Source organism: Bemisia tabaci, chromosome 2 (genome assembly GCF_918797505.1).
Source record: "Bemisia tabaci chromosome 2, PGI_BMITA_v3".
In the NCBI taxonomy this organism is placed as follows: domain Eukaryota; kingdom Metazoa; phylum Arthropoda; class Insecta; order Hemiptera; family Aleyrodidae; genus Bemisia; species Bemisia tabaci.
This window is the reverse complement of record NC_092794.1, coordinates 19,885,185-19,903,997: the sequence shown is the minus strand read 5'-3', so window position 1 is coordinate 19,903,997 and position 18,813 is coordinate 19,885,185. Positions and strand designations below refer to the sequence as shown.

At 36.2% G+C, this 18,813-nt stretch overlaps 2 protein-coding genes across 8 annotated transcripts in view; both read right to left on the bottom strand.

Annotated features, from left to right (window-relative positions):
- LOC109042735 (extracellular serine/threonine protein CG31145) overlaps positions 1-3,127 on the bottom strand; it is a 107,842-nt gene extending 104,715 nt beyond the window's left edge. Inside the window, exon 1 of the mRNA XM_072296871.1 lies at positions 2,960-3,127. The gene's annotated coding sequence lies outside the window, so the exon portion shown is untranslated. The remainder of the gene's footprint in view (positions 1-2,959) is intronic.
- A 3,171-nt stretch (positions 3,128-6,298) lies between these two features.
- Positions 6,299-18,813, bottom strand: part of LOC109042734 (protein phosphatase 1 regulatory subunit 12B) — a 65,852-nt gene continuing 53,337 nt past the window's right edge. For 6 of the 7 annotated variants that reach the window (XM_072296870.1, XM_019059651.2, XM_019059652.2 and 3 more), the window contains 4 exons: positions 18,055-18,153; positions 16,921-17,010; positions 15,297-15,401; positions 6,299-12,814 (listed from right to left, as the gene is read on the bottom strand). In XM_072296870.1, the coding sequence (XP_072152971.1) occupies positions 15,297-15,401; positions 16,921-17,010; positions 18,055-18,153 (294 nt within the window). In that variant the 3' untranslated portion in view covers positions 6,299-12,814. The remainder of the gene's footprint in view (positions 12,815-15,296; positions 15,402-16,920; positions 17,011-18,054; positions 18,154-18,813) is intronic. The other variant, XM_072296868.1, reaches the window with a different exon arrangement.

Here is an 18,813-nt window from a genome sequence, read left to right as displayed (position 1 = left end):
GGATCCTTATGGTGGAAAGAAAGTTCGAACTGACTTTTTGCTGCATGAAAATTAAAATTTAGGAGCGAATTTTTCACAGAATGCGAATTAAGACTAGCCATACTTGAAATCAATAATATCTAAATTTTTTCAAAAATTGCACTTAAGTAGGTACGCGCCTTGTCCTCCTAGCCCCTCAATTACTCTCTACACCCTGTGGGGTAACCACCTTTAATGAAGATAAAAACTATGTGCACAGTTAAAACTGTCCGTGTTTATGGGTACTTTGGATTACTTGGAGTTACTTTTTTCGGTTAGGTCAACCAAAAGGACATGGTCGACCGACCAAATTTTTTGATTAAATCGATCGAAACTGCCGGTTACTCTTAGACATCTGGGGCTGAAGAAAGTGTCTTTCTGAAATATTGTGTTTTTGATTCCTTTCATGTTCCTCAGAGGTTGCTTCTTGCAAGAAGCTAGCGCACTGGACACGCACCTGTCCTATTCAGGTTCTATATATCCCGGTGGCTCGCGTCTGATTTTTAATGAAACTGCAAATTTTCAACCCAAAGAATTGATCAAAATATACCCCGAGGAAAAACTATACAATATTAATCGCACGCTCAGTTTCCTCTATGTTATTCCTTCCAATTTGACACAGTATGTCGGTTACTCATTCTGATACTGCATACCTGTGAACACTCAATATTGTATTGGTAACTTTCCAATGGTTCGTTTCTTCTTCTTTTTCTTTTTCCTCTCTAGACACTGAAGCACGGTAGGTACACTTAAGTAGTTCATAGGGCTGGCTCATCCAATTATACGTCTGCCCTTCGGCCAATTAACGGGGGTCAGGAGTCGCTAGACCCCCCCCCCCCCTCCCACTTAACCTACGACTCCCCACTTCTCGTAAAACGAAATCCAAAAATAAACGCAGCTGATAATAGAATGATAGCGAGAGTGCATAAACAAATAATATGTCGTCAGCTGTGGTCGAGAAAAGCCAATGAGCGGGGGAAAGCTACACCATTTCCCGAGAGGAATAAAGTTGAAAATGTGCGTCAACTCTCGCGGCCTTTATCGGTGGATTTGGAAAACCTCTAGGGCTTTTAATCGTAAAAATCTGATAAGATACTGAAATAAAAAATGTTGTATTTTTTTCTTTCACATGTATCCTCACAACGGAGCCGTAGAATTCAGGTGGACGCAATAAAAATATGCTTCTCTAAACAAGTTCGAGCGAACAGATAATTATTCGTGCTCCCCGCTATACTTGTTGCCTAAACGATGACATTGAAGGCGAACCTAAAGTTGACGATATCTGTCAATATGTTCAATTCTTTATTGGTTTTATCGAATTTTAAGGAGCTTGATGTATGATGTTTTAAGAATAGGTAACTATTCGCGCTTCCCAGTATGTTTGTTGCCTAGATAGTGAAACTGAAGGCGAACTTTCAATGGACAATATCTATCAATAGATTCACATAAAGATTCAATAAATAAATGTCGATAAAATCGCGATACATTCTCCGACCGTATCGTAACTTATCGCGATCACTGTTACTTAGGCAAGGGGTAACCCGCAAACCCTAAAGCAATTGTAAGCTAACTTTGGTGAAATTGTTTCTTCCTGTTAATTCCACTCTCTATTTTGTTCCGATTTATTTTTCTCTGTTCTCATTTTAGCACCCCTGTTATATGACGCCTAGTGCAGGCACTCCTGATACGCCACCCTCAATCCAGCCCTGAATCACTTCTTTCCTTTGCAAATTTAGAGGCATATCCGCACAGATCTTCGAAGTTCCCGACAAAAATTTTTGGCCTAAGATGGCTGAGCCAATCACGAGTGGAGACATCAGTGGTCATACTCAATCTATGACGGTAGGTACCTATTCTGACCTCTAAAACTTGGGACATTATCCGACGCGACGCGACGTGTCTTTCACAACGAGTGATGACTGGAATGGTGTTGTCAATGAAAAACCAATCGCAGCTATCGAAGCAGTCTTGATGTCTTAGGCGCTAATTAAGTTGTACTGGACGCAGCAAATAAGTGGCTGATGGCTTCCACTGCAACTGTAGTGAATAGATCGAGACGTTCTACATGGTTGCATGTTTTTCTACAGCGTACCGAAAAACGCTATTTTACTGTTAATGTTTACTCAATTGGGTTTTTTTATAAATATCGACGGTGAAACTACCAAACCACGTATCTCGTTTGCGGTGTTTAAAAATCTACGCTCGCATTTTATTTTTTTGAAGTAGACCAAATCAATATCATTCCTTGAAATTTTCACAGAATTTTCTCCGCACGAAGAGGAAAAATCACAGAAATTTTCAAGACTAGACATTAAGTAGTTTTTCATTTAAAAAATAAAGTATGACAGGAAGTCTGCGACGTCGCAAACCGAGATACGTGGTTTGGTAGTTTCACCGTCGATATACTTAATACAATTTAAAAACCCATAAAAAAAGCATACAGAATATTAACCGTTCGATTTAGTTCCCATGACAAATGCATCACTTGTTTGGCAAAAGCTCTTAAGTATAATATGGGCCCCGAAATGAAGAAATCAGGCCTTTGCGGGCAGATGTGAGATCTGGGTACATATTTCCTCCGTGTGAATACAAGCCAAACCACCGCACGAATGCCTGCAGATAACATAGTTGGGTGAGAACCTACATAGTTAAATTTTAAGCAATGTCACTCAGATATAAGTTAGGAACTTTTTTTTTACCATTTTAAGAATACAGTTCCATAAGTATACCTAAGTGCCTAGCTTGCCCCTTTTCACTGAAAGGCTACAAAAATAATTAACTTCCATTACGGAGGCTCAGTGAGAAAGAAAAGGCTGCTCTTATAACGACAAAAAGTGTATCAACCGCTGAAAAATAAGAGACAATGCCGACAGAGAGGATTCAGATAATATTTTTGGATTTTCGATCGGGAGAGCAAGCGAAAACAGTCCGAATTGCTTACCTGAATCTCAAGGTAAATCGAACTCCTGTAAAAGGTTCACCCAGGAACAACAATCACCGACGAGTAAATGGGACAAGCAATGATTATTACACACGTGATAAAAAGATAAACAAGGTGATAAGAGCGTCGAGATAAGTCGCTACTGGAGAGCGCCCGCGCGCGAAGCGAGAGACATACTGCGGAAGGGAGACGCAGCAACTGGTCGGCATGGTCGCCACTGCTCCCACCTCCAACACTCTCGCTCCTCCGACGAGGAATACTTAATGGAAAAATCACCGGTTGTCCAAAAAACCGGCAGCCAGCGACTTACCCTACAGAGTTCCTGCAGGACTCCTCGAGGTGCTCTCTCACTGATTTACATGAACGGCCGGTATGCGGCGGATAAAGGGGGAGGGAGAGAGGTAGCATGTCCTTGAAAGTCGGGATTCTTGTCCTGATTTGGATGTATTCCTGTCAAACGGAACTAAGCGCCAATTTGAGTTCCTTTTGAGGAATTTAGAATGCCGGATAGCGCGTTCTGTCAAACGGAACTAACAATAAGCGCCATGGAAAAGCATTGCGAGTATAGGACGGAATGAGCCTGACGCCCGGCTTCGCCGCCAATCCAAGCCCCCCTCTACCTTCCTCCCCCGATGGCGCTTAGTTCCGTTTGACAGAAATACGTCCATTTAGAATTCATATCATCAAAATAAGAGATGCTACCGAAGAAAAAAAAATTACAAATGAGAAAAGGTGACAAAATCTCTTATTTCCCGAGAGTATATCTCTAATTTTGTCGTCTCTCTGTGATATAATAGACAGCACCTTTACTTACTCGAGCTAAGACTGAGAGAGAAATCGAACACGGAATTTGGCTTGGAACGACGCAGCGCAGGGAGCAATGATGATGAGAACTTGAGATGAAAAGGAGAAACCTTCAGCGCGGCGCGGCGGCAGTCGGCATGTAACACATATTAGCGCCTACAAGACTGCATGAATACTTCACGCATTGCGTCAAAGACACCACGGTCGCTGCGGTCAGCAGCGGGCGGCGTGAAACGCATAGCGCCTACAAGACTGCATAAATACTTCACGCATTGCGTCGAAGACAGTGCGGTCAGCAGCGGGCGGCGTGAAACGCATAGCGCCTACAAGACTGCATGAATACTTCACGCATTGCGCCAAGCACAGTGCGGTCAGCGCGGCGCGGCGGCGGAAGTTAAAATTATTGAACCACATTTATGTTTGTTCTTTCAAAATTTTTTATTTCATTTCATATAAATGGAAGGCCTTGTCCGCACAGAGATAGGTTTACGGAACTTAACTTTTGCGCCAAGTTTCGTGAACTTTTGCCAGTAGCGTTGACAGGGCTTTCGCAAAAAATGTGTCCAACACGAGTAAACGCATCTTATGCACCCCTCCTCCTCCAGCACGTTCACTTATGGTTTTTATTGATGCTTCAAAACGAATGAGAAGGGGGCAGCAAAATACAGGCGGCCCATGGGCGGCAAGTAAGTAGATCCGGCCCTGGTTGGGCTCGCTACTTTTTTTGGGTCCGTAAGAACTCATACAATTAAAAAATTTAGTGGTGTTAACGGGGTTCCAAAGGATTCAACGGCGACGAAGAACCCAATTTGCATTTTAAAACGGAAAAATAGCGATATTTTGAAATAAGGTTGCGATTTTTTAACGATTATTTGGCGATTAAATAACTGGGACCGTCAACATCTGAGCGATTATCCTCAATCTTGTCGCAATTTTCTCTAAATAAAATGGCGTTGGATAAAATCGAAACTTGATCTCCATTTATCAAAATTTTTTGTTCGATAATACTGCGATAAATGGCCGTCGATAAAATCGCGCTTTTTTTTCAAATTTATGCCACGACATTGCAATTCATCGCAAGTATTTACCCGATAATACTGCAATAATCGAAATCGATAAAATTGCGATACTATCTCTGATCAAATCGCAATTTATCGCGATGACTGCTACATGGGAAGCCACGAATATCCAAATATAATCGAAACTGTAGTAATTGAATTTATCAACAGGCCCCCAAGGCCTCAAAAGAGGGGAAGAGGGGCCAAACAGTCTTAAAATGAAGAAAATTTAACGGTCCTAAAATAATACTCATGTTACTCCCTGCCTGAGAAAAAAATTGAGCTGACAGAATATTTGTTGCCTAAGCGGTGAGATTGAAGGGGAATCTAAAGTTTATGATATTTACCAATAGGATAGGTTTATGTATTCTTTTATCGCAGTTTGAGGAGCAAGATTTATGGGTTTTTTTTTTTTTTTAAAAAAAAAAGGGGTAGGTAAACTATTCTCGCTCCCCAGCACATGTTTGGCCTGTCAGTGATATGAAATGCGTTCTACAAATTGACTATATCTGTCGACAAGTTTTATAAATGTCTTGTCTATTGGCTCTATAGAAGTTCACAGAGCAAGATTTACATATCGCTGGCCGAAATGTGAAACCATGTACCTCCAGCATGGTGTTTCAGAATTTCAGATCCCATTTGATTTTTTCAAAGAGAAACAAGTCAACTTTATGGACTGAAGGTACAGAGCATTCTGCTGGTGATGATGAAAAATCAAGGAAGGTATCAAAAAATATTGTTGACTCGTTGTCCAAAGAAAAACTTAAGTATGATAGGAAGACTGCAACGTGACGAATGGGGATACAGGGTTTCGCACTGTGGCCATACGTATGTGTTAATTTTAAGCGGATAATCTTTTGTACTCACCAGTATGTTTGTTGTTTATGCGGTGAAATTAAAGGCAAATCTCGAGCTGATTGACGGTATATATATAGCGATAGGTAATAGATTCACGAATTCTTGATTGGCTTAATCGAAGTTTAAGGAACAAGGTATATTCAACGGTGAAACTCCCAAACAATGTATCTCGTTTGCGATGTTTTATAACCTACGTTCCTATTTGATTTTTTTAAAGGCAAATAAATCATCATTCTTTGAAGTTTCCTTTGATTTATTTTCGCACCGAGAAGAAAAATCACGTCAGCTTAAAACTAAAGAATTGCCGCAAGGTAATTTTCAGTTGAAAAATAAAGAATGACAGTTGTTCTGCAACTTCAAAACCGAGATACATGGTTCGGAGTTCTCACCGCTGATATGTGTGTTTTTCAAACAGATTCCTTCAAAAGTTACAGGGGTATCCTACGATTTATGGGTCACCCACTTTACCACCATCTACAACATTAGTATACCATGGTTTTCCCTCAAAGTATCAACTATACATATTTATTCCAAAAAGAACTGCGTGCGTAGGGATTGCGTGCAACATAATTCCTCATAGCATAAATACGTTAAAGAATTGGAAAGTAAAAGAGAGAGCAATTTTTATAATCAATGTATATTTGTTATTCGAAACAATTAAAAATCTTTTTAACTTCCAAAAGCTTATTCAAAAAATAACAATTAAAACAGCTCTAAAAGCCTGATTGTAACAGACATCAGTCAAACCTGTAATTACAACAAAAGTAGTCGAAACGATCATAAGACTGCTTGACTCCAAAAGAAGAGAAAAAGACAAAATGAAGTATAAAGGCATTTACTTGAGGCTATACAAGAAGTGATTGCTTTTTACATTACACACAACAATGAGATTCTTTAAACAATCAAGCCGCAAGTTCTTCCCCTCTTAGTTGAGGAGGTGGAAAACTGTCTATTGATAACTGACCATAATCAAGGCAAACAATTATTTTCTTTTTTTAATGAGTTTCTTAACTTACAGGGTATAAAGATAATTAAATGGAGCTTCTTAAAAACGAGTGGGAACATTTCGCAGGTTTGTAAAAATTGGTTTTATTTAGAAAAAGCATTCCCTGGTAATTTGTAGCTTAGAGTCTAAATGGGGCTTTGGTTTTTCTCCAAAACCTGGCAAAATCTGACAAATCAAGCTTCTTCTGAAAAAAGAACTGATTATGATATTAAATCCATGAACACCTATTATTGGAAACAGCAGGGAGCATATGTTAGGCATGCAATCCATGATTGCCTATGTATCTTTATCTTTGGCTGCTGATTTTGTAAATGACATTTGTTTTCCAGTATTACACACCAATATTCTGGAAAATCTAATTTATTTTTTTCGGTAAAAGTCACTTTCTGTAGATAAGTCTCTACGTTCTGGAAAATTGGTAAGTTTAGGAATAAAGTTGAACTCATTTTCGGACTTACCACTAAGAACTACAAGGGGAAGAGCTATCAGACGTCCAGAATTTTTTCAATTTAGGCTGGTTTTATTACAGAATGTTGTACAGACAGATCAATGAGAGTTGGTTAATTACTATTGGGACAGCCAGATGAGAGGCGTTAATCAAGAAAAGCAATGAGTTCCCACCATCATCAGAGATCCTTCCAAATGGATATCCGTACAAGGATATACATATTCGAGTACAACATAAATCTACTTAGCACCACTGTTAAGAAATTATTCATCATAGGTCGTTTGTAGAGAGATTTCTATTAAACTCGTTCGTGACAGTCGTCTTTCAGAAAATTATTTCTGCCTTCAGATTCTCTAATCAACCAAAAATTAGTGGTCCTAATTGAAAAATCCACAAGTAGAGTAATTTTAACGCTGCAAATGAACTTGAAGTTCAAAAGCCTAAAAAATTACACTGTTAAAGCAAAAGCTCGTCTGAAATGTAAGTCAGAAACCTTGCAGAATGCGATAAGTACATTTTGATCATAAAAAAGCATACACAAAAACCAGTAGAAGTTTCTAAAATATCCAGAGTATAGCATATATCTGAGCAATAAGCATATTTTGCCCATGAACAGTCATAAACAAGTGTTATACTTTTTCAAAAATTGTTTTCCAAAATACATCATCAGCTGAAAAAAAATTGGTTCAGATTATTTTATTGGTTAAATTTGGATAATGGACTGATGAAAAGGAAACAAATGTGAACATACGTCCATAGAAGCACCTGAATGTATAAGAGAATTAAGAGGAGATGCATCATTTTTTAAATGAACCAACAATTTTGGTTCCTTTATGATTAACACTGTCTGATTAGTTTAACACTCTGCTGCTGGATTTTACTAAAAATGTAAAATTCATTTATGAGCAGAGCTGGCCTTGACATTTTTAAGGAATACACACAATGGACAGTGTGATGGTTCATTTGCACTGACAGAAAAATATATATTAAAAATTAATTTCAGACTCCTAATAGACCAACCTGCAATGATCATCACTAATATAGTGAGCCTGGCTTTGGAACTAAGAAAATCGAAATTATTTCAATGCATATAATACTGGAACTTTATATGAATTCAGTATTACTCTGAAAAACACACCAAGAGTAGTATATATCATGTATCGTACTTGAGTGTACCTATTGGACTGTCCCCCTACACAAAATTCTGTATATTTTGTTCAACCAAGCCAAACAGAATGACATAAATTCGAAGTTTTGCATAAAAAAAGGTATACAAGAAAAAATAGCAGTAAGCCACTCCCTCACAAGAATGGGTGCAAAAATCCCACAAATATAATAGAGATAAGTATAAGAAAAAAAGAAAAAAAATGTCTGGAAAAACCAGTAGATTCTTCCAAATTTAAAAAAATTATTTAGTATTGAGCTGAAAAGTTTTGGTTTCTAGGCTTTTGAATGGTGAATTTTGTTTTAACGAATGGACATTGAAATAATTGGACCGCGTTAAGCAGAAAGGAACCAAGCCACATCAGCTATTGCCAAATTTAATCGGCCGATTTAATTTTTTACATAAAAACGGTTGTGCGGATTTTTGTGCAAATTTCAGTGAATTTTCTACATAGTACGAAGCAAACTCCTAAACATTTTCAAAGGAATTTGCACAAACGTTCTCTTGTAAAAAATTAAAATTCCCACATAAATTTGGCAATAGCTCCTAAACATTTTCCAAGGAATCCGTACAAACGTTCTCTTGTAAAAAATTAAATTTCCCACTTAAATTTGGCAATAGCTGATGTGAATTGGTTTCTTTTTGCTAAACCTGGTCCAATTTTATTAGTAGCAATTATTATATGTTCAAAAGATTCCATACAACAATTTCTGACCGAGATGATACTTGACAATCAGAGGTTTCAATTTTAGCTTCCCACAAATGTGACTACGTTAACACATTAAATTTTGACAATTTTACTCTCTTGAGCTTGACAAAATAAAATTTTAAATCCAGTTTCACAGTCCGAATGATATTGCTGACTCTTGTAAGGCATTTTGAACAAACAATCTTGACTGCTGGTTAAAATTTTAACAGATACTCATCGCAGTTTACGAATTTTACCGAGAAGGTAAACCATATTGAGAGGTGTTAAAACCGGGCTTAAGTGAAATAACATTCTTAGCTTCTCAAAATTAAAGTTTTATCCAGAGACACTAATCACAAACTTATTACTTTGAAAATTTGACTTTGTACTCTATATACAAAGAGAAGAATCTAAAAATCATGTTATCCAAGCTGTGAGGCGACTGCATCAGCACCTGAGAAGGTATTAATTTCTGCAAATTTGTTTGGTATTTCATGGAAAAAAGTGGTAGTGGCAATTGGTTTCCACAAATAGACTCAGAAGGCAACATTTTGCAATGTCTACAGTGATCAAATGTTTCTTTTATCATACATGTCATGTATCAAAAAGACATACCTACAGAACAGTTCTGTTCTTATCTATTTAGATTTGTGGTTCTTCTTCATCCTATCCAACCAGATGAGAAACTTAAGTAAATTATAAAAAGTCTCCACTTCAGTAATCCAATCAAAGGATTTCCTTTTCTAAAACTTCGATATCATATTGAACAAAGCACTACTTAAAAATATATAAAAAAATTCCTTTTGCAGAGTTCACAACTACTTGATAAAACCAAATTTACATTACATGAAACTCTCTCAGCCGAGAGATTAAAATATTAAGTATTAAGTAGAATTTAATTACAACTAAAGCTTGAACTTTTGAAGCACTAAAAAAATAATACTGCTAAGTCTGAAAGAAGGCTTTTTGCTTACTTCAGCAATAAAGCCAGGCTCCTTTTTTATTAACATCAAGAATTTCCTGCCTTTAAAATACGTAGGTTTTTGATTAGGAAGTTAAATTAGCAATAGGAACACACATTTTTCCAAAAACTGTAAAAAATGCATTATTACTTTTTTCCAAACGGTTTGAACAGAGGACGAAATTTCGTTTGAGTATAAGCTAATAGCGTAAGATATTTCATTCACTTCGAAACAAAAAAACAGTTCTTTGCAAAGGCCGTTCGACAAAGATAGACTGAGCCTCCTGATAAGTGATACCTGTATCACTGATATGGTGAGTAAGAAGACTCCTATCTCTGATTCGCCGGTCCAAAATGTACAAAATTATAAGTATCAGATCTACTGTGATGGTACTTTATATGTGTAGAGTAAGATTTGGGCCTCTAAATTTTAGTGGTATCGCTGGTACCACATAGAACCCATTGTGAGCTGCTTTTTAAGAGCTTAGATGCATCTAACTTCAGTCAACAGTGATGATACTTTTCTAGTAATCATCATATCGATGGCCAAAATGCGAAACCACATACCTCTATTAGCAACGTTGCAGACTTCCTGTCATACTTTGTGGGTTCTGTGAAAAACTAGTCAACACAATTCATTGAAAATTTCTTTGACTTTTTTGACACAGAATATTCTGTGTAAATTTCAAGCTATTATGTCGGCTTGTTTCCCCCCAAAAAATAAAATAGAAGAGGAAATTTTGAAACACCGTAATGGAGATACGTGGTTTTGCACTTCAGCTCTTGATATCTAGATAAAAAGCTCTATTCTCATGGTGTGCAAAATTTAGATTCGTCTTTTCTTTTGCTTCCAAATTAACTATTTGGGCAACCATCTTGTGTGAACATAGGTCAAGTTATAATGTAAAATTGTATGAGCACTGCTGACAGTTAATAAGCTACTTGTTTGGTAGAAAGAGAGCGATCAATTTCCATAATAACACCTGATTTGCTAATTTCAACCTGTGTGATACTAAGTACTGAGTCTCCAGGATCTTCATGCAATTTTTATTCTCTTGGACTGTTCTGACACTAATAGAATCACCGATAACAAGATTCCTCTGAAAGCTTTCTTGATGACTATAAAGGACAATTTCTTAGACTATCTTCCCTGAACCAACACAACATTTCAAGACAGGTAGCTTCTCACACAATTCTAACATCATAAAATTTAGGAATGAAAATTTTCTTTGACTCTCATACTGTTTAAGTCTGTCTAATATTGATAATTTCAGCAATTTACGTCTATGAGTCGACCAGATGCTTATTACCGTTGTATCAAGGATACAGATACCATCACTTATCATTGAATTAGCAGGGCAGTTTCAGTGTTCGCTGAGAAGTCCTTACACTCCAAAAGGCTGATGGAATTTTTTTTTTCTTCATTTTCTTAATTTCACCTAGATATTTTGTTGGTCAAAAAATATCATGTTTGTAAACCAGTATTCCACAGAGCTTCTCTCTAGCAACTTAACAAGAGTCAAATTCCGTTTGTAATTTCTACTTTCACACGAATATCAATGGAGCAAAGTAGGAGTTGTCTTCGTCTATGAAAAAAAAAATCTATTGATAGATGAGAAGAGCAAAAAAGAGATTTTTTTTTTTTTTTTTTAGAAAAAATTCATTCATCAATTATTCTACTTCAGGTCATTTGTATTAAAGGAAACATGTTTTCATATTTTTATCCAAACGTCCCGATAAGTTGATTACCTACAGTTTAAATTGATCAAAACTGGCCTTTGACAAATCCTTTTTTAAGGCACTGTCTCTCTACTTATTAAAAAAAGCTATTGTGTATTAATGGGCAGCTCAGATACAGGAGCAAGTTCTGACTTATGAAAACTATATAATCAACTGTGAGTCTAAAGCAAGCATTTAGGACTAGGTTCTATTTAAAGTGAATTCATGCCAGATTTTAAAACATGGGCACATGGTATGGGGTACTACTTGTTCAGAAATGCTCACTTATTATTTGGTTATGAGGTGTTTTTTGATATTCCGCTGCAAACTACTTAAATTTTTTATGGTAAATATCCCCAACATTTAACATGAAATAGAACTGTCTGAAAAAGTAAGTACGTACAAAATTAAAACTAGTTCTAACAAATGAGGCTGAAAAGACTTCTTTTGAAGAGTGAATCTTTAGAATTAACGTTACCTAATTTGGATTTTAACATCAATTATCGGTATTCTCTTCAAGAAAAAACCATAGACTAGAAGGCGCACAAATTGCATTATAGGAAATTTTCAATTAAAAACATTTAACGGACTGACCTAAAAAAAAAAAAAAAAAAAAAAAAAATGAGATGGAGCTCTGTTGCATTGTATGTACAGATTTGTTCATAGTCCGATTACATGAGATATTAACTGACATTAAGGGCAACTGTGCTGGCAATTAGAAGTTTGCAGCGTTTTGACCCTATTTTAAAACAAAAGAGTACTAAAAGAAAATTCACAAACACAAGGGACTGAATTCGTAAAGCTCCAATCTAACTTCTACCGCCTGAAGAGAGGAAAAATCACGGCATTTCCTACATTTACAGCAACAAAAAGGATAAAAATAGAAACTATTTTACAATTACAGGTGATTAAAAAGTATAATTAAAAAATAATGATGATAATAAAAATTATGATGAAAAATAAAAAATAAATAATTAACAGTAACCTATTATAAATGACTGTAAAAAATACTGGAGTTTCAGTTGCATTAATATTGTCCACAAATTGATCCTTTACAAGAATCACTTCGACAGTTTGCTTATCACTCTGATTAGTGCTCCATTTTCGTCCTTTAATCTTTGATTCTCGGTCTTCAGGAGCTCCATTTGCTGGAACAACAGATGAAGGATACAATTTAGTGGAATTCAAAGGAAAATGTCACAGTTTTGTGATTTGAAGACAAGGAACCCTGTTAAAATGAGGCATGACTTTAAATATCTCACTTCACAAAATAGACTTACAATATTATTTAGGTGACTTCACTTGCCCAGCGAGAGGAAGGAAATGAAAGTCAATTTTTTTTTTTTGAAGCTATTAACTGATAAAGTAATTCCTTGAAATTGTGTTTACCTCCGAGTAAGAGACTCTATAATATGAAATGATTTTGAGCCACATAACATGTTCAAATTCTCACTGTCATGAGGTGCAGTAAGGAAGGATACGCAAAATTAGTATTAAGGCTCTGAGTCGTTTTTTCGCCTAATTCAATCAAATCAAGAACAGGCAAAGAGCCAGGTAGAGTACAAAGAATAAATTTACTTAGAAGCATCTATTAATCCCGAAAAATCTCTGATTAAGAGGTTGATTCACATTGGTGCAAATGGTGCAAAGACAGCAGTAGAGCTAACTACAGATAACTAGAGGCTAAGTTTGATCACCTTATGAAATATTTTAATGGAACACATAAGACATTTCCTACAGCTCATGGATGCAGCTACCTCAAGTCTAACTCAGAAATTTAGATAGACACTTTGGCACTTTGACCAATGACATGTTAGAAAAGTAATCGGTGGTTAAAATAATAAGAAAATGAAATAGTGAAAAAAAGAGCAAGGTTTTAAAAAGGATAGAGCAGCAAACATCATAAGTTTCCAGATTTGGACAACGCTTTTCAAATAGAACCACTGTAGATGACACTGACAGTTTTTTGAGGACAATTTATAAGCAAGTTTTATGCTACAAAAAGACTGAGAAAAGGTATTGTGGTAATTGATGCTAAGCGGTAAACTGTTTTATACTTGAATAATGTAGGATAAAATAATCGAGGATTGAATTTACAAAGGGAGAGTAGTAAGAAAAAGCCAAAGATAAGTTTTGAAAACAGGCAGTTCTGATAAACTGCTATGTAGAGCCAACTAGCAATATCTTCCTACTTGCCTGGCGTTGGTTAGGAAGCAAGGGCTATGAAAAGACAAAAAACATGCAATGCGGCGAACAAATCATCTCCTTGAACACTTCTTCATATCAATTGATCAAAGCTTACTCGAGTTTACAAAGTCAGTTAAGATATTATTAGGACAACTGAAGCAAAGCAAACGGAGGATAGTCATCCGGTCAAGGTGGTGACCTGAAACCGCACCTCTGATGCATCAAAAGTTTGAGACCAGATTAACCCCACTCAGTTTGTTCATATTTTTATTGGATAGAAAAAGATATGCTAAAATATTTGAATAGGGATAAAATACTTCTTCCTATTGTTTTATCATAAAATCTTTCTCAAATAATAATCCATACGTTGAACAGTTTGAGAATGACCTCTAAAAAAATAGGTTTGTTCACAAAACTGTTAGTGGTGAAGTAAGTATCAAAAATATTTTTTGGCACAAGTATATATAGGTATATGAATGTTAAATTATTGTTTCCAATCCGTAATTTAGCATTTCACACTGGGTGCTGATCGAACCAAACTTTCATGCAAGAATGGCTTTTTCTTCAGCTGACTTAACCCTGTGCACAGATTTCTCGGCATTTTAGTTTGCTCCTTCAACATTTCCGTACAGCCTAGTTATCTAAACAAGTTTTTCTATCCCAAAAGATAAATGAACTGAGAGGCTACTTCCGCTTTCCCAATATAGCAAAATCAACAAAAGGAATTATCAAAATAACTCTGCACAGAGCTGAATCAACTGAAAGAAATGCTAAAATAACAAAACAACTTGCTAACATAGTGATGCAGTTCGGTTCGAACAACGTCAAAACATGAAATGCTAATTTATGTATGCCTTTTATTTTGTTGATTTTACCATAATTTGATTACTGAAACACAAGGTGTCCCAGATCACCTGTACCACGCTTTTGTTCAAGCTATTCTAGGTTCAATGAAGTCAAGGATGGGGGGGGGGGGGTGGTTGATGGTGAGTGATGGAATGATGAAATTCAGATTTCTTGGGATGAATTCCTTATTTTTCCCTAGAACCCTCAACTAAAATAACCGAGAAAAAAGCCTGATGCGGGTGATCTGGGACACTCCGTAAATTCAAAGTTAACTTAGAAAAACATTATTGAATGCAACTTTTCTACAAGGAATATTGAGGAGACTTGCAGGAGAAACAATCCAGTTCGGACCAGTCCACTCGCTTAAAATGGCAGCTTTCTCCCCCAAAACTTGAAAAGTTTCCAGTTTTTACTTTGGAGCTCTACATTTACAGACCGTTCAGTTCAAAGCAAAAACGCCAAACAAACCAGGAAAAAAGGGAAAATTCAAATTGGAAATTTTTGCTGGGTTATTTCACATCACTCTCAACTGCAAAAAACTTTTTTACAGGACAAAAGCAGCCAAGCTCACTCCTTGACAGTTTGGTCAGAGGTTACCTATTTTAGAGCATTTGCAGAGGCTGTCAGTTTAGTCACAACCCGAGTCAATGTTCGGTTTTCTGCTCGCAGTCTCTCATTCTCAGCTTTAAGTTTTTGAAATTGCTGAAAAAAGGTTACAAGTGAGAGGCTTTTGAAAAATTATTGCTACCCTTTTCATAATTTGTCAACCTGACTTAATGATTTTTGTTCCAGACCTCCTGAACCTAATTGCAAGACACGTATGTGGACAGAGCCTAAGACGACATTCTTAATAAAAGGAACATCAATTTAGGGGAGGAAAGAAAAGATGAGAGAGAAAAAAAGTAAAACAGGACTCCTTGCAGCAATTGGACTAGCAAAACTCCAAGAAAGCAAAATAGCGTTTCTTCGATAAGGAAAAAATCAGAGAGCTATGTGTCATTTGTTTCTTTACGGTATGTATTATCTTATCTTTCAGTATCATTAAGGTTAAAGTTTCCTTAAGTACTGTGATAAAAATTTTCCATTTGCGAAACCCAGGAGATTGAATCATAGAATGATTAGCAAAAAGCCTCAATGCTCCATAATAAACAGTAGCGGTAAAACTTGACCTCAATGCTGCTTTTATCTAAATTTTATTCAAATTCCTTTGTAAAATTAATGCTTCTGAATATGAAACTTGCGATTCCTCAATATTCGTCTCCAAGGCCTCAACCTCTCTTTTATTCCTTATGACTTACACAGGACAAGGGAAGTTAGCAACATTCTGCGGGGAAAACAAAACATTCTGCTCCCACTAATATTTAACTGAAACAAAAGAACTGAGAAGCGTCCACAATTTCTCTTGGGATTTCAGTGGGATAAAAAAATGTCATGATGCAATATTCATTCAAAATCAGGCTATAAGAGAAAAGGAGACGATTTCATAAGGGAAAAAAGTTCAAGAAGAAAGTTGAACAAGGAATTGGTTGAGTCAGGACAGTTTCTGCAGAAAACATTTTAGCTTTTGATACAAACAAAAACCAAGATAGGAGGAAAACTTGATAGAAAATTTAAAGCAAAGATACTTTCATCAGTAACTTTAAATTGGTAATCAGATACTCTCATGCACACAAGTCAGTTTAGCTTTTCTTGTGGAATTGATTTTCGTTTTCCCATTTGAACATTCTCCTCTGTTGATTCAAAAGGATGAAAAGATCTTAGTCAAATCACTTGATACAATGGGCTCAACGGTAAAGTATTGTCAATTTTAGGAATGAGACTTTGTCATAATATAAGTCCAAATACAGGAATATGAAATCAATTAGCAAAATTTTAAACTGTTTGGTCATTAACGAAAAATGTTTTTTCAAGGAGCCTATTAGCTTAGTTTAATTTTACTCATTGGTCTTACTTTAAAGTAATCAGTTGGTGTAAGATTAAGAGACCCGTTAAACCTTTCAATACTTACCATTAAAAATCTTTTATGGAATAGAAGGGGAGGAAAATGTTTGAAATGTAATAGGAACTCATAATATAATGCATCGGAGAGGTTAAGAGCTACTTGCTGGCTCACCGGCAATACACCCGCCCAACTTTAAAAATAAGAGAACTGAAAAGTGACATAGACTGGCGCCGATCCAACTGACAGAGAAAAGAGGGTAAAAAATAGGAAAATTCTCACCTTAAGTTCTTCTTCCATTTCTGAAAGTTTTCGTTCCATCGTTCTCCTTTCTCGTTTTTCTAGTTCAGTCATTGTATTCCTTCCAGACGTCTGAAATAGGACAGGGAAAATTTTAAATCACAGTTCAAGTCAGGTCACTGATGAGAGGAGATCACACAGTGTGCCACCTAGGGAAAAATAGAGACCATCCACTGTTTGCTTGGCGACAGATGGAAACTCATACTTTTGGGGATTCAACATTTCCTTATGGACACTATTCTATTAATTTATTAGCTGTTGATCACCACTTAGTTGCTTGATGCGATGAACTAAACTTTACGGAACATCCACTTGTTTGCTGAACCAGTTCCTCCATATCTCATTCAAGTGCCAACTGGAAGGTAGGTTGACAATTGAGAATTGGAATCATGAAAATTCAATCAGGAGTCACCATTGACAAGATACTAGTAGAGGACAGTGATAAAGCTTCCTCCTAAAATTTTAGGAGCCACCTTGGCCAGAAGTCCAATTTTTTGAAAGCCAAATTAACTTCTTGTATACGCACCATCTGCATCTGCTGCTTAACAATTGTGAGTTTGAGCAAAACAACAGGTTGCGTCAACTTTCTTAGGTGCCAAAGTTTGATATTTAGGCACATTTTTCAGCACCCGCAAAAAGGCAAAACACAGGTAAAGTGTCTTTCTTTGTCTCTGATTTCACTTAGATTTCAATCAAAGTATGGCTCCCTGTAAAAGGGGATCCTTCAAAGTCAATTTTTCAACGTCCTCCTGCCAGTAACTACTAGCCTCTTTCAAGAGTAGCCTTTTATTTGAATTATGAATAGAGTGACACGCAAAATACCAAGAGGATTCCAAGATAAGCACTGAAATTTTGAGAGATAAATGGTGGCAGAGATGTGTTCTTGCTATGAAACAATCGATTTTTTAGAAAAAAAGAAGAAAAAAAGTAAAAGCTATGTTAAAATTTTTTTTAAAATTATCAGACACTGTTACCACGACTTTATATCCTGAGGTATTACGACTACCCACTAATTTTTAAATTGAAATACAATTTCTCGACAGGATGGAAGAGGTCGGATCCATTAATTTGCTTTTCTGAGGAAGTATGCGATGAAATTTGTTCTATGGTACTTACACTTTTGTCTGGTTGAGATTTGATTTGATTGAGTTCTTCTTCGGTTTTCCTAAGTTTTTCTCTTAATAACGCATTTTCAGCTTGCGATTCTTCATACAACTAAAAAATATTACAAAACAGCTGATTAGTTGCACATATTTTTACATAAATAGAGGTAAATATCAGGGACAATTGAACATTCTTTCATACGAAATGAAAAGAATCTCCTGTTAGGATTATTCATATCGATGGCCGAAGCGGGAGATCACGAATCTCCATTGCAGTGCTTCAATAATTCCAATCCTATTTTGTTGTTTCAAAGAGAAATAAATCAACTTCATACCTTAAAATTTATACAGAATATTCTGCTGACTGAGGAAGAAAAGTCAAAAAAGTTTTTAGGAAATTAAGTTGACTGGATTTCCAAAGAACAAATAAAGTATGGGAGGAAGTCTACAATGTCTTAAATGAACTTACATGGTTTCGCACTTTAGCCATTGATACCGATCGATCCATTTAGCCTTGATAGTGAAAATCTCTGCAAACATTTCCTACCGAAAATGGATTTTTGGGGGTCTGCAGTTATTTCTCCTTACTTTTATCAACAAATAAATTGATATCACATTGCAGAAAAAAATTAGGGGAAGAAAAAAAATTGAAACAGAAATTAGTTTTGAGGATTTTGCAAATTTGGCAGGACCCCCGACTGATATTGACTTGCATGGGCGTAAATAAAGTTGCAACACTCCAAACAAACAAAAATTACACTTAGCAGTGATA